Source organism: Oryctolagus cuniculus, chromosome 2 (assembly GCF_051225735.1).
Source record: "Oryctolagus cuniculus isolate XC-2025 breed Fujian yellow rabbit chromosome 2, ASM5122573v1, whole genome shotgun sequence".
Lineage (NCBI taxonomy): Eukaryota > Metazoa > Chordata > Mammalia > Lagomorpha > Leporidae > Oryctolagus > Oryctolagus cuniculus.
In genome coordinates, this window is record NC_142868.1 from 90,657,308 (window position 1) to 90,671,936 (window position 14,629).

A 14,629-nucleotide genomic window follows, 5' to 3' on the forward strand; every position below is an offset into this window, starting at 1 on the left:
TTATCCTCTGGTTCACTCCTCATATGGCCACAACAGCTGGAGCTGAGCTGATCAGGAGCCAGGAGCTTCTTCCGGGTCTCCCACGTGCATGCAGGGGCCCAAGGACTTGGGTCACCTTCTGCTTTCCCAGGTCATAGCAGAGGGCTGGGTCGGAATTGGAGCATCCAGGACTCGTACTGGCGCCCATAGGGGATGCCAGCATGGCAGGCAGCGGCTTTACCCGCTATGCCACAGTGCCGGCCCCCTAACCCAGTTTATTTTCAACATTCCAGAGTGCAGACTAGAATGTCAAAACTGTTTACCTCAATCCTTAAAATATTGCATTCCATGCCTTTTCCTTTAAAAGTATGAAGGGGAAGATGTCTTCTTACCTAAGAATAATCTGTGTTGAGTAAGCATCATAGGCATCTACTGTTTGAGAGAACCGTGGTGATTCACAGAACCTTTTAGCTTTAGGGAAGGCTGATTGTTGAAAGGAAGAGTTTCATTAGGAGCAATAAATGTGGCAGAAGTGGAACTGCTGGACTATTTTTGGATTTCCTCTGTGTTTGCTTTGAATTCATCTACTGATCTAATCTCTACCGTCTGTGCTCACCCAGCCGCCAGGCAGTGCTGTGCTTGTCACAGTCAAACTCATCAAACGCATTCTAAGGAGAGAGCTTTTTGGCACCCAGGAAGGAGGGCTTTAGGGAACACAGGCTTTTTGTGAACACAGAAAGGCACATAAAGGTAGGTTAGTTACATAACAGTGCTTTCAGATGAAAAGCCAGCACTGACAGCTGTGGCCAGAACACTTAATTGGGAACTGGAGCTGACCAAGACTTTGGCTGTTTTGCTTACTAGAAGTTACTTGTGTTGTGATACCTGATGTTTCGGTTCTGTTTCAGGGGAGCAGTACGTCTGTGGGGCCAACTGATACCGGACACTTGCTGATTGATGGTGTATTGTTTGAGTTCTGTGTTTCATTTGGTTGTTTTGTTTATCTTGTTTTATATCCTCATAGCTCCCTGGACTGGTAGAAGTGAACAAGCAGTCCTCTCCCACCCATCTCTCTGCCCTGTTAGGACTTTCTATTGGTGATGGAAGATTCTGGATAAAGGGGGAAAGGGTCTGCAGTGATGAGGTGTAGGACTGACTAAGTTGTTTGCCAGGCAAGTGTCTGGCTGAGCTCCTTCAGCTGTCTGCTCCAGCAGGGGCCTGAAGCCAGATGAGTGGTGTGTTTCCCTTCCCCGTTTCAGGCTGGCAGGGCAGCACACATTATGATACTGCAGTTGAGGCTCCTGTGACATCCACCAAGTAGCTGATTAAATCTCCTGATTCCCAGCCACTTGACTGGAGGTGGACACAGAAAACCTTACGAGGAACATGTGGTGGTAAAACTATTTTCCACAAAGCACTGATCTGTTTCCATAGCTGAGCCTGCCCCTCCTAGGTGTAGGGTGAGGAAGGAGTATGGGAGCTTGGGATGGCAGTTGAGGGGGTGACACAGCTGTCGACCCTTTGGTGGGCTATAGGTGTGCAAGGACAGTTGCTGGTGTGGAGCTGGGCTTAACAGTTCTGTCTTACACCGTGAGGTGTATTCCTTTTCCATTCCTCCTCCCACCCCAGCTTGGAGGCTGTCTGCCTTGCTCTCCCCCGTCTCTCGAGGCACACACTCCCCCCCCCCCTTTTTTTCCCCAAGAAACCATTTATTTGATGAAGACAGACTTTATGCATTTCATAAGTACAACTTTAGGAATAGTGATTCTTCCCACCATACCTGCTCTACCATCCACACTCCCACCCTTCTTCCTCTTCCCTTTCCCATTCCTATTATTTATTAAGATCTTTTTCTTTTCCTTTTGACAGGCAGAGTTAGAGACAGAGAGAGGGAGAGAGAGAGAGGTCTTCCTTTTTCCATTAGTTCCCCCTCCAAAATGGCCGTTATGGCCGGCGTACTGCGGCTGGCACGCTGCGCTAATCCGAAGCCAGGAGCCAGGTGCTTCCTCCTGGTCTCCCATGCAGGTACAGGGCCCAAGCACTTGGGCCATCCTCCACTGCCTTCCCGGGCCACAGCAGAGAGCTGGACTGGAAGAGGAGCAACCGGGACAGAATCCGGCACACCAACTGGGACTAGAACCTGGGGTACCAGTGCTGCAGGTGGAGGATTAGCCAAGTGAGCCACAGAGCCGGCCAAGATCTATTTTCAATTAACTTTATACACAGAAGACCAACTCTATTCTAAGAGTTAAGCAATTCGCATAAAAAACAGTTGAGACGGCCGGCACCACAGCTCAAGAGGCTAATCCTCTGCCTGCGGCGCCGGCACCCCAGGTTCTAGTCCCATTTGGAGCGCTAGATTCTGTCCTGCTTGCCTCTCTTCCAGGCCAGCTCTCTGCTATGGCCCGGGAGTGCAGAGGAGGATGGCCCAAGTGCTTGGGCCCTGCACCCGCATGGGAGACCAGGAGAAGCACCTGGCTCCTGACTTCAGATCAGCACAGTGCACCAGCCGCAGCGTGGCGGCCATTGGAGGGTGAACCAACGGCAAAGGAAGACCTTTCTCTCTGTCTCTCTTTCACTATCCACTCTGCCTGTTAAAAATAAATAAATAAATAAAGTCTTAAAAAAAAAAACAGTTGAGACAAGGGCTGTTCAAAGTCATTGTATCTTGAAGTTAATTAGACTTTTTTTGGAGAAATTTAATTAACTTTAAATAAGCACCCAAGAATAATACATCTTAGACACTTGGACACAATTATAATTTTTGAGATATAAGAATGTCCTCCTTTAATACATTAAAAGAAAGTAAGTCCTTGAGAACAAGTTTTATCATTAATTAAGGAAGCACCTAAGAAAACAAGCAATGGAGTTGGACACCTAGGCATAACTAAAACTTAGGAGACATAATAATATCCTCCACTTAATACACTAAGACAGCCGGCGCCGCGGCTCACTAGGCTAATCCTCCGCCTAGTGGCGCCGGCACACCGGGTTCTAGTCCCGGTCGGGGAGCCGGATTCTGTCCCGATTACCCCTCTTCCAGGCCAGCCCTCTGCTGTGGCCAGGGAGTGCAGTGGAGGATGGCCCAGGTGCTTGGGCCCTGCACCCCATGGGAGACCAGGAAAAGCACCTGGCTCCTGGCTCCTGCCATCGGATCAGCGCGGTGCGCCGGCCGCAGCGCGCCGGCCGCAGCGGCCATTGGAGGGTGAACCAACGGCAAAAGGAAGACCTTTCTCTCTCTCTCTCTCTCACTGTCCACTCTGCCTGTCAAAAAAAAAAAAAAAAATACACTAAGACAAATCAATCTTTGAGAGCAAGTTTTACTGTTAACTCTCATAATACAGCTGTTTGAGGACAGAGTCCTGCATGGGGGGTTGGTGCACAGTGACTCCTGTTGTTAACAATTAACACTGTTATATATGACGTCAGTGGTCACCTGATACTCTTTACATGAGCTACGAAGGCTGTAGAAGCCTTTTGAATCCACAAACTCCATCAGTATTTAGCCAAGGTCATCAGCAAAGTAGAAGTTCCCTCCTCCCTTCAGAGAAAAGTACCTCCTTCTTTGATGACCACTTCTTTCCACTGGGGTTTTGCCCACAGAAGTCCTTCATGTATGACATTTTTTGCCACAGTATCTTGGCTTCCTATGCCTAAAATGCTCCCCTGCCCTTTTCAGCCTGATCAGAATGCCTTAAGGGCTGATTTTGAGGTCAGAGTGCTACTTAAAGTGATTATCATTCTGTGAATCTGCTGTATGAGCTGCTTCCCATGTTGGAGCATTCACTCCTTTTTAATTCTATCTATTGTTATTACCAAACACTGAATTCTATCTATGTGATCACTTTAACACTTGATCCTATCCATGTGATCACTTTAACACTTAAAATGCTATTTTCCCACCCAGCTTAAGTGGATTTAGGGTCCCATGGTAAGTTTTTAAACTGTACTCTTAAAAGTAAATCTGGGCCGGCGCTGCGGCTCAATAGGCTAATCCTCCGCCTTGCCGCTCCAGCACACCGGGTTCTAGTCCCGGTCAGGGCACCGGATTCTGTCCCGGTTGCCTCTCTTCCAGGCCAGCTCTCTGCTATGGCCCGGGAGTGCAGTGGAGGATGGCCCAAGTGCTTGGGCCCTGCACCCCATGGGAGACCAGGAGAAGCACCTGGTTCCTGCCTTCGGATCAGCGCGGTGCGCCAGCCGCAGCGGCCATTGGAGGGTGAACCAACAGCAAAAAGGAAGACCTTTGTCTCTGTCTCTCTCTCTCACTATCCACTCTGCCTGTAAAAAAAAAAAAAAAAAAAAAAGTAAATCTGTAGGAATGTACATTTATAGCTTTACAGTTATAGACTTCATAATTAGAACTTTAGGAACATGGTGATTCCACTGTGCCCATCCTCCCACCCCTCTTCCTCCTCCCTCTCTCATTTTTTTCCCCCCAAGGTCTATTTTTATTTTTTGAATCATTTATTTATTTATTTACTTGACAGGTAGAGTTATATACAGTGAGAAAGAGAGACAGAGAGAAAGGTCTTCCCTCCCTTGGTTCACTCCCCAAATGACCACTACAGCCGGCACTGTGCTGATCCGAAGCCAGGAGCCAGGTACTTCTTCCTGGTCTCCCATGTGGGTGCAGGGGCCCAAGCACTTGGGCCATCCTCCACTGCCCTCTCATGCCACAGCAGAGAGCTGGACTGGAAGAGGAGCTACTGGGACTAGAAATCAGCGCCCATATGGGATACTGGCGCCACAGGCAGAGGATTAGCCAAGTGAGCCATGGCACCGGCCCCATGATTTTTTTAAATTAATTAATTAATTAATTTGAAAGAGTTGCACAGAGAGAAGGAGAGGCAGAGAGAGAGAGAGGTCTTCCATCTGCTGGCCCACTCCCCAACTGGCCGCAATGGCTGGAGCTGTGTGGATCCAAAGCCAGGAGCCAAGAGCTTCCTCTGGGTCTCCCACGTGGGCTTAGGGGCCCAAGGACTTGGGCCATTATCCACTGCCTTCCCAGGCCACAGCAGAGAGCCGGACAGGTAGTGGAGCAGCTGGGCCCAAATTGGAGCCCACATGGGATGCTGGAGCTGCAGGCGGCAGCCCCACTCACTACGCCACAGTGCTGGCCCCACTAAGGTCTATTTTCAATTAACTTTATTCACATATGATTAACTCTAAGTAAAGAGTTCAACAAATAGTATGAAAAAAAAGTGTTCCTCAACAGTCAAGACAAGGGCTGTTTGAAGTCATTGCTTCTCTAAATGTCAATTTCACTTCTACAGATTGCCTTTTAGGTGCTCTGTACACACCCCGTTCAAGAGGGTCAGCTCCCAGCATGGTCAGGGGAGAGGAGGAGGATCTGGGGGGAGGATTTGGGTAGATGTGGAGGACGGTGGAGACTAGGGCAGAAACAGAAAGTGAGGAGAGAGGTGATTGAAAGGAGAGTCGTGAACTGCTTCGTGTGGGTGGTGTGGGAATGATGCTGATGGCACCAGAACCCCAGGAACTGGATGAGTCTGGGAATGGTAGGAGGCCGGAAAGGACTGGTGGGTCCCAGACTGCTCCTCTCTTCCCCAGTGCCCCTGCCCCCTGCAGGTTTTCTCAAGCCTGTGAAGGAGAACTGGGCAGTGTTAAGGAGCCAGGGACAGGGGAACTGGAGAGAAATTACGTAACTTAAAAAAAACTTTGGGGGCCAGCATTGTGACCCAGCAGGTAAAGCTGCTGCCTGTGTCACCATTCCACAGTATGTGTGCTGTTTGTTTCCCAGTTGCTGCACTTACCATCCAGCTCCCTTCTATGGCCTGGGAAAGGCAGTAGAGGATGGCCCAAGTGCTTGGGCTCCTGCACCTATGTGGGAGACCTGGGTGAAGCTCCTGACCCTGGCTCCTTAACACTGCCCAGTTCTCCTTCACAGGCCTTATCTAACCTCCCTGGTTGTTTTTCCCCCTCCTCTCTTAAATGCAGGCAGCTTCTCTTCCTATTCATTAGCACCACCTTTCATCGAAGCCCCCAGAATAATATATTAACTCTTTTTCTTCCATTTTGAGCCCCTTCTAGTCCTTGTTCGCATTGCCACTGGCTTGGGCTGTTTAGAACATAAATCTGACTGTATTCCCTGCTCTTAAACACCCTGTGTGGCTTCCTTGAGCTCTTAGGGTAAAGCCATGACATAAGTGAAGCTATGGATATAGATGTAATTACTACCAGGTTGTGATGCCTTTCTGGTCTTTTCCAAGCTCATTTCTCCCCCTCATTCATTCAGTAATTATTTAATCGGTATCCCTTCCCTACTGGACTCTAAACTGCATGAGAGCTGAGACCTCATCTCTTTGTTTACTGTTACATTCCTGGTGCTCAGGGCCCAGTATATAAAAAATACTCAAATATTTGTTGAATGATGACTCTGAATTAAATGGGTGGGTGAGGGGTCAGCGCTGTGGTGGTAAAGCCACCATCTGTAACACCACCATCCCATATGGGCGCTGGTTTGAGTCCTTGGCTGCTCCCCTTCCTATCCAGCTGCCTACTAATGCTCCTGGGAAGGCAGAGGAGAATGGCCCAAGTCCTTGGGCCCCTGCACTCACATGTGAAACCAGGATGAAGTTTCTGACTCCTTGCTTTGGTCTGACCCAGCCCTGACTGTTAGAGCTATTTGGGGAATGAACCAGAGGATGGAGGATTCCTATCTGTCTCTCCTTCTCCCTCCCTAACTTTGCCTTTCAAATAACTAAAATAAATCTTAAAAAATAAAAAGAAAGAAATGGATGGGTGAACCACCCAGAAAACATGTTCACAGATTGTGAAGAGTCTAGCCATTTAATTATTGTACATCTCTTAAATACCTGGATTCTCTGAGGGCTCTCAAGTATTTTTTTAGCTCAGACTTGTTATGTTACAAATGAAGAGTCTGAAACTACCATACTTATGTGTGAAACATCAGATTGGCTGACAACAAAACCAATAGTGTAGCTCAGGCTTCTGACCACCTACCTGTCCAGATATTCTCTGCACTTGAGGCACGGCTCTTTTTGCATGTCCAGAAGGAATTCGGAAGCACAAGAAAAGGTGTTACTGCCCTGAAGTGGTCTTGCTATAGAAATTGTTCCGTACCGTTTCTGACTGGTAGGGAGCTGGCTGTTTGCACTACTTGTTTTCTTGGTTCTGTTAGTTTTCTCTTCCTTTTAGTGAGCTGGAATCTGCTTCCCTCTTAACAATTCACCACATGACCATAATTTTATCCTCTGAAGCCGAAATAATTCTAATCCCTTTACCTCAAGCAGCTCTTAATATACTCGAAGACACTATAATGTTTCTTATTTTTCTAGGCTACGTATAATAGATTGATTTTTTTAAAGATTTATTTATTTATTTGAAAGAGTTAACACAGAAAGAGGAGAGGCAGAGACAGAGAAATTGGTCTTCCATCCGATGGTTCACTCCCCAGTTGGCCACAATTGTGGCCGGAGCTGTGCCAATCCGAAGCCAAGAGCCAGGAGCTTCTTCTGCGTCTCCCACACAGGTGCAGGGGCCCAAGGACTTGGGCCATCTTCTACTGCTTTCCCAGGCCACAGCAGAGAGCTGGATAGGAAGTGGAGCAGCCAGGTCTTGAACCACCACCCATATGGGATGCCTGTGCTTCAGGCCAGGGCGTTAACCTACTGCACCACAGCGCCGGCCCCAGATTGATTGTTTATAAATACAACCATTTTGGTGTACATCCATGCATTCATTTTTACCTATGATTTTTATTTTATTTTATTTATTTATTTTTAAAGATTTATTTATTTATTTGAAAGAGTTACACAGAGAGGCCGGCGCCGTGGCTCAGTAGGCTAATCCTCCGCCTTGCGGCTCCGGCACACCGGGTTCTAGTCCCGGTCAGGGCACTGGATTCTGTCCCAGTTGCCCCTCTTCCGGGCCAGCTCTCTGCTATGGCCCGGGAGTGCAGTGGAGGATAGCCCAAGTCCTTGGGCCCTGCACCCCATGGGAGACCAGGAGAAGTACCTGGCTCCTGGCTTCAGATCAACACGATACACCAGCTGTAGCGTGCTGGCCGCGGTGGCTATTGGAGGGTGAACCAACAGCAAAGGAAGACCTTTCTCTCTGTCTCCCTCTCTCACTGTCCACTCTGCCTGTCCCCCCCCCCCCCCAAAAAAAGGAAGTTACACAGAGAAGGGGAGGAGAGAGAAGAGAGAGCAGTCTTCCATCCACTGGTTCACTCCACAATTGGCCATAATGGCTGGAGCTGTGCCGATCCGAAGCCAGGAGCCAGGAACTTCTTCTAGTTCTCCCACGTGGGTGCAGAGGCCCAAGGACTTGGGCCATCTTCTACTGCGTTCCCTGTCCATAGCAGAGAGCTGGGTGGGAAGTGGAGCATCTGGGACTAGAACTGGCGCCCATATGGGATGCCGGCACTGCAGGTGGTGGCTTTACCTGCTACACCACAGCGCTGGCCCCTACCTATGATTTTTAAAAAATGTTGTTTAAGAACTAGTTAACGTTTTTTAAAGAAGATTTTTAAAAATTTATTTATCTGAGAGGCGGAGTTAGAGACAGAGGAAGAAACGTAGAGAGAGGTCTTCCACACACTGGTTCACTCCCCAAATGGCTGCAACAGCCAGAGCTGAGCCAATCCAAAACCAGGAGCCAGGAACTTCTTCTGGGTCCCCCACATGGGTGCAGGGGCCCAAGCACTTGGGCCATCTTCTACTGCTTTCCCAGTTGTGTTAGCAGGGAGCTGGATTGGAAGTGGAACCCATATGGGATGCTGGTGTTGCAGGTGGAGGCTTAGCCTACTACGCCACTGTGCCTTCCCACCTTTGGTTTTTTAAGATGAAAAATGCCAGACTGAGTTTAAAACCTAACCGAATTCACAAACCCAGATGTTATGAGCAAGGAGACTACAGGACACTATTCTGGCTGCTAAGGAATGGATCTAACAAATGTATGGTTTAACAGCCAGGCTCTGGAGTTGGACAGACTTAGGATTGCATATGGCTAAAAACCGTTGTCTGGTTTAATAAAATAATCCAGGCAGAGCTCTCAGTAGCTCATTGCCTGGTTCATACAAGCCTTCGGTGTATTTTACTTAATGCTGTCATGGTGTTTTTGTTTATCTGTTAATGTTGTCTCAGGTGGAATTTGCTTTGTGCTCATTTATACCGCAGTGGGATATATTGAGCATGTAGTCAACTGAAATCACATGTGAAAAAATACTGGCCAGACCATAGCCAGTCCATCCCATACCTTGAAAAATGTTTATTTGTTTACTTTGATTCATTTGAAAGGCACAGGGACAGAGGCCTTCATCTGCTGCTTCACTCCCCAAATGCCCACAGCAACCAAGGCTGGGCCAGGCTGAAACCTGGAGCCCAGAACTCAACCCAGGCCTCCCATGTGGGTGGCGGGGACCCAATTACTTGAGCCATCACCTGCTGCCTCTCAGGGTGTGCGGTAGCAGGATGTTGAAGCAGAAGCGGAGGTGGGACTCAAACCCAGGCGGTCTGATATGAGATGCCAGCATCCCAAGCAGTGTCTTAACCACTGTGCTGAGTGCTCGCCCATCCTATTTTCTCGGCATTGCTGGTTGGAGGGTTCATCCTGTTGTATCAGAAAGTTTGTATGTTTTGTGAGGTGGTAGCACTTGACCTCAGATCTTTGAATGTGAGTTTTTTTGTGAACTCTGGTGGGGATACTTCTGGTCTTAGGGCAGACACCCACTCAACCCAGCTCAACTATATGTTGTGAAGATGTAGGAGAATTTCTTGGAAACTAAGCTGGGGTGAGTGTTGAAAAGTCATTAGGCACCGCTTTCCTTAGTCACCTTTCTGCTAGGATAACCTGGTCTTCTGTCTGTTTTACCTTGTCTTCCATCCTCACTCTTGCACACATTCACTTACTGTCTACATTCAGATTGTGAAAGAATCTGATTATTATTTGTAGCACTTAGATAACTCTCATAGACTGTCCTTAGCTAAAGACTAAGCAGATTAAGGGTGCACTGCACCTATACCATGTGATATCAACACTTTGTAGGTTAAAACTGGTCTGTAGGAATCTTCAGACACAGTGGCTTAGGTACAAAGATGCAGATTGGCTGAGACGGTTCCCAGATACAACTGACAGAGTCTGAATTTATGTAGTAAGTAGATCTGAATCTTTGGATGGTAAAAACACAAGTATTCCCTATTCCACGTAATTTAAATAATCAGATTGTTTCAAAGTAAACAGAGATGCTCCCATGGCCAGGTCAAAATCGCCTTTCTGCAGATATAAAAACTGAAAGAACCAGTTTTTACAAATGTAATTGGAAAGCATATCCACAGCAAGTGAAAGGAAAGAGCTGTCATAACATTTGATATAGACTATATTAATTCATGGGTAGACAGCAGTTTCAGTAAAGCTTACATATGAAAATATACATTTACTATCAGTACTTTAGGAGTATTTATTTTACCAAATTCTCCATGTTTTATTAAGTAGCCACTTCTTTCAGTTTATCAGTTTAATTTGTAGTGAAAGTTTACTGAGACAGAGACTAAAAGGATGGGAAAAACAAATACCTTTATTGACTATCTACCATGTGTGATACAATGCATACTCTGTTAATATAAAATAATTTTCCATAAGGACAAACAGGACTGTTTCTTCCTTGTGGAGAGGGGAGCTCTCTCACTGTGCTACCTGTCATTGTTGGGCACCAAATGAAAGACTTTATTTTTTTTCTAAAGATTTATTTTGTATTTATTTGAAACAGTTACAAAGAGAGGAGGTAAAGCAGAGAGAGAGAGAGAGAGAGAGAGAGAGAGAAAGTCTTCCATCTGCTGGTTCACTCCCTAAATGGCTGCAATGGCTGGGGCTGGGCCAGACTGAAGCCAGGACCAGGAGCTTCTTCCAGGTCTCCCATGTGGGTGCAGGAGCCCAAATACTTAAACCATCATCCGTTGCTTTCCCAGGCTCAATAGCAGGGAGCTGGTTTGGAAGTGGAGCAGCCAGGCCTTGAATCAGCGCCCATATGGGATGCCAGTGCCACAGGTGGAGGCTTGACCTGCTACACCACAACACTAGTCCCCAATTAAAGACTTTAAAAACAGCTCCTCTTGTAAATTTTTCATGATTTGTCACCTGTGGTGGGATCACTGGTGGTAAAATTGAGAGATGCTGAAGTTCTCTTAAAAGGTGGTGTGTATAAATTCCTAGAAGGCCAGCCAGTTCATTCCCGTTTTCTTCATATCTCCATTTTTAGAGATGAACTTTCTCTTTTAACTGTAGTTTTCAATTGTTTTAGGCAGTGGAATCTTCTCCTTAAAATAATTGTGGTTGAAGGTGATATACTTTATACTTCCAAAGATTCAAACTATTAGTTTTAAAAATAGTGGGATTTATGAGATTGAAACATACAGAACAGCTAAATCCGAGTCTGATTCAAATCTAGTTTATTTAGTAGTATTTGGGTTGTGTGTTATTGAGGGAATTTTGACTGATACAAATCAGTAGTTACAAATGATTTTTTTTTTAAATATTTATTCATTGTAAAGGTAGAGTTACAAAAAGAGAGGAAAGACAGAGAGAAAGAGATCTTGTATCTGCTGCTCTCTCCCCAAATGGCTACAACAGCTAGTGCTGGGCCAGGACAATGCCCGGAGCCTGAAACTCCATCCACATCTCCCATCTAAGTGGCAGTAGTACAAGTTTTTGGGCCATCATCCCAAATTTTCCCAGGTGCATTAGCAGAGAGCCAGAATAGAAGTGGAATAGCCAGGTTTTAGCCCGGGACCCAGTTGGGACCCACAGGTGGCAGCTTAACCTGCCGTGCCACACCACTAGCCCTGCAAATGATAAAGCTCAAGCAGTTCAGCTTGGTACCTGAGGCTGTACTTTAATCTGCTGTTCTAGGAGTCAGAAGGGGGAACAGGGGAAATTTATGTTGTTATTAACAATAACAGTTTTCTAATTTATTTTCTCTCTTTTTTTCTTTTTAAAGATTTATTTATTTGAAAGAGAGAGAGGGAGAGACATATCCCAAGATGGCCAAAATAGTCAGGGCCGAGCCAGGAGCTTCATCTGGGTCTGTACTTGGGTGCAGGAGCCCAAGCACTTTGGCCATCTTCCACTGCTTTTCCCCGGCCATTACTGGGAGCCGTATTGAAAGTGGAGCAGCTGGGGCATGAACTGGCATATGCATATAAATGTTACAGTGTAACAGGTGGCAGCTTTACCCTCTATACCACAGTGCCGGTCCCTCATCTAATTTCTTAAATTTGTAAATTTTGTAAAATGTAGAAAAGAACATAAAGGGAGTTTAAATCTTTTTGGTAGGAAAAGCAACATTGAAATGTTTACAGGTATCATTTTTTAGAAGTCTCAGCTGCTGGAGTGGCAGTGTATTAAATATTCACTATTTTGAGGCACATTTCTTAAGTTCTTAAGCCCCATCTGGGTGTGCAGCAGTTCAGTTCTCTGTCCCTGTCTGTACAAGTGCTGAGTAAGTTAAGACTCTGTGTTACAGGGTTGCCCCCTTCAGACACTAGTGGTCCCAGTACTCCTGACCAACTGGCTATTGATGTCATCACTACATATCACCTGGATAATGCGAACACACACAGTTTTGGTTAGGAAGATTCATTTTAGGGTTTTCTCTTTGAGGCTGTGTTGCCATCCTTACCAAACTTTAGAGGTGCATAATGAAAACTGTGAGGGAAGAGCTTTCTATTTGTGTATGTACATTCAGGAAGTAGGAAGTAGTGATCAGTTCATAAGGATAATCCTTTAAGAGATTGCTTTTGTGTTTTGTTTTAGAATCACAAGAAGCCGATGAACAGCTGATAGCAGAAGTGGTTGAAAAATGCCCATCTGAGACTTGTTCTAGACCCTCAGAAAATGAGGTTCCACCACAGGCCATTGGTTCTCGCGCAGTCAAGGATTTCAAAGAAGAGCCAGCACATGACAGTAGCAAGATTTCAGTGGTGAGGCCATTTTCCATAGAAACCAAGAATTCTACAGATACGCCGGCAGCTCTAGGAACAGAAGCAGCTGATGGCTGTGTGACTGTGGTCTTGGATGAGGCTTTGCCCTCCAGCATGCCAGAAGCCAACCACGGCAAGGCAATGACAGAAGGCAGCATGGGGATTATGCTAGAAGCTCCCACCGAAGCTGATCTCAAGGCTGGACACTCCTGTCCACAGCCTGTGCCCAGCAGAAGCAAGCTACGAAAGCCCAAACCTGTCTCTCTGAGGAAGAAAACAACAGGGCGAGAGTTCTCAGAAACTGAATCTGCTGTGGACGAATTGGATGAAAACCCAAACCCTTCTATCCTAGGAGGCTCCAGGATCCAGAAATCACTGCCCGATGTTAAAGGAACCTCAGGCGCGCTCAGTAGCGACACCACTGATGCAGGGGTTGAGCTGCTGGAGGAGGCGAGGAGCTCACCTCTCAAACTTGAGTTTGATTTCACAGAAGATGTGGAAAATGTAGAGGCCAGAAAAGCTCTTCCAAGGAAACTTGGCAGGAAACTGGGTAACAAACTGACTCCCAAGATACAAAAAGAAGGTGTCAGTAAGCCTGTAGATATAGAGCAGCCTCCAGACCCAGCAGCCAGCGATGCTTCTCTCTCCCAAGTATCTTCCAGGCTAGGCCCCAGTGAGTGGGACAACCCCAACTGTAGCCCCTTTGGGAGCCGCTCCATCCTGCAGAACTCCCCACCCCTTTCCTCTAAGGGCTCCTACCACTTTGACCCAGATAACTTTGACGAATCCTTGGATCCCTTTAAACCAACTATGACTTTAACAAGCAGTGACTTTTGTTCTACCACTGGTAATCATATAAATGAAATCTTAGAGTCACCCAAGAAGGCCAAGTCGCGTTTAATAACGTGAGTGACATAGCGTGTGCTGGGTGTTGTGTCCTGTGTGTTCTCTGTGACTTTGCAGCTGGCTGCTTTTGGTGTTGGTAAACTAAAGTTATCTTTGAGGTGCAGCAGGACAAATACAAAGCTTCTAGGTTTATACTGTGGTTTTTACTCTTTTATATAACTCTTGTGTGAACTCAGAAATACCAGGGGTTTCCTTTTAGAAATCTGCCTCATTCCTACATCTTTGTCTTAGTCAGCTAAGCTCTTTTCCTCCATATCCCATATACTTATATATATTAGTGTGGCACAAGATGGGCAGGGAGGGATCAGATGGTTATCAGAAATTTTAGCTGGGCTATCAGGAATCAATTTATATATAGATTCAAGTGTCACTACTAGCCATCATTTTCAGATTCTCTGTGGTTCAAACAATTCCAAGCCTACAGATTACCTGTCTAGTGTCAGCAGCACGTGGGAAGTGGTCCAAAGAGGTCTTATAGAAGTCTTTTTACTTAAACAGAAAGCTGTGATTTTTGTTGGAAACTCTCCTACCGCAAAGTATTGGTGAGAATTCCTGCCTCCCTGTGTAGTTTCCAGTTCATTAGCAGAAGTGAATTTCTGTTGGGAGTGGATAATTTTTTATTTTTATTTATTTATTATTATTATTTTAATTTGACAGGTAGAGTTGGACAGTGAGAGAGAGAGAGAGATCTTCTGCTACTTCACTCCCCAGATGGCTGTGATGGCCAGAGCTGTGCCAATCCAAAGCTAGAAGCCAGGAGCTTCTTCAGGGTTTCCCATGTGGGTGCA

At 46.3% G+C, this 14,629-nt stretch overlaps 1 protein-coding gene across 42 annotated transcripts in view; it reads left to right on the forward strand.

Annotated features, from left to right (window-relative positions):
* TACC1 (transforming acidic coiled-coil containing protein 1) overlaps positions 1-14,629 on the forward strand; it is a 145,490-nt gene that overhangs the window by 93,105 nt on the left and 37,756 nt on the right. For 36 of the 42 annotated variants that reach the window (XR_016229116.1, XM_089325905.1, XM_089325902.1 and 33 more), the window contains one exon: positions 12,769-13,840. The exons of the other annotated variants lie outside the window; for them this stretch is intronic. Coding sequence is in view for 35 of the 36 variants with exons in the window: in XM_070068561.2 (XP_069924662.2) it covers positions 12,769-13,840 (1,072 nt within the window). In the remaining variant the exon portion in view is untranslated. The remainder of the gene's footprint in view (positions 1-12,768; positions 13,841-14,629) is intronic. 42 annotated transcript variants of the gene reach the window in all.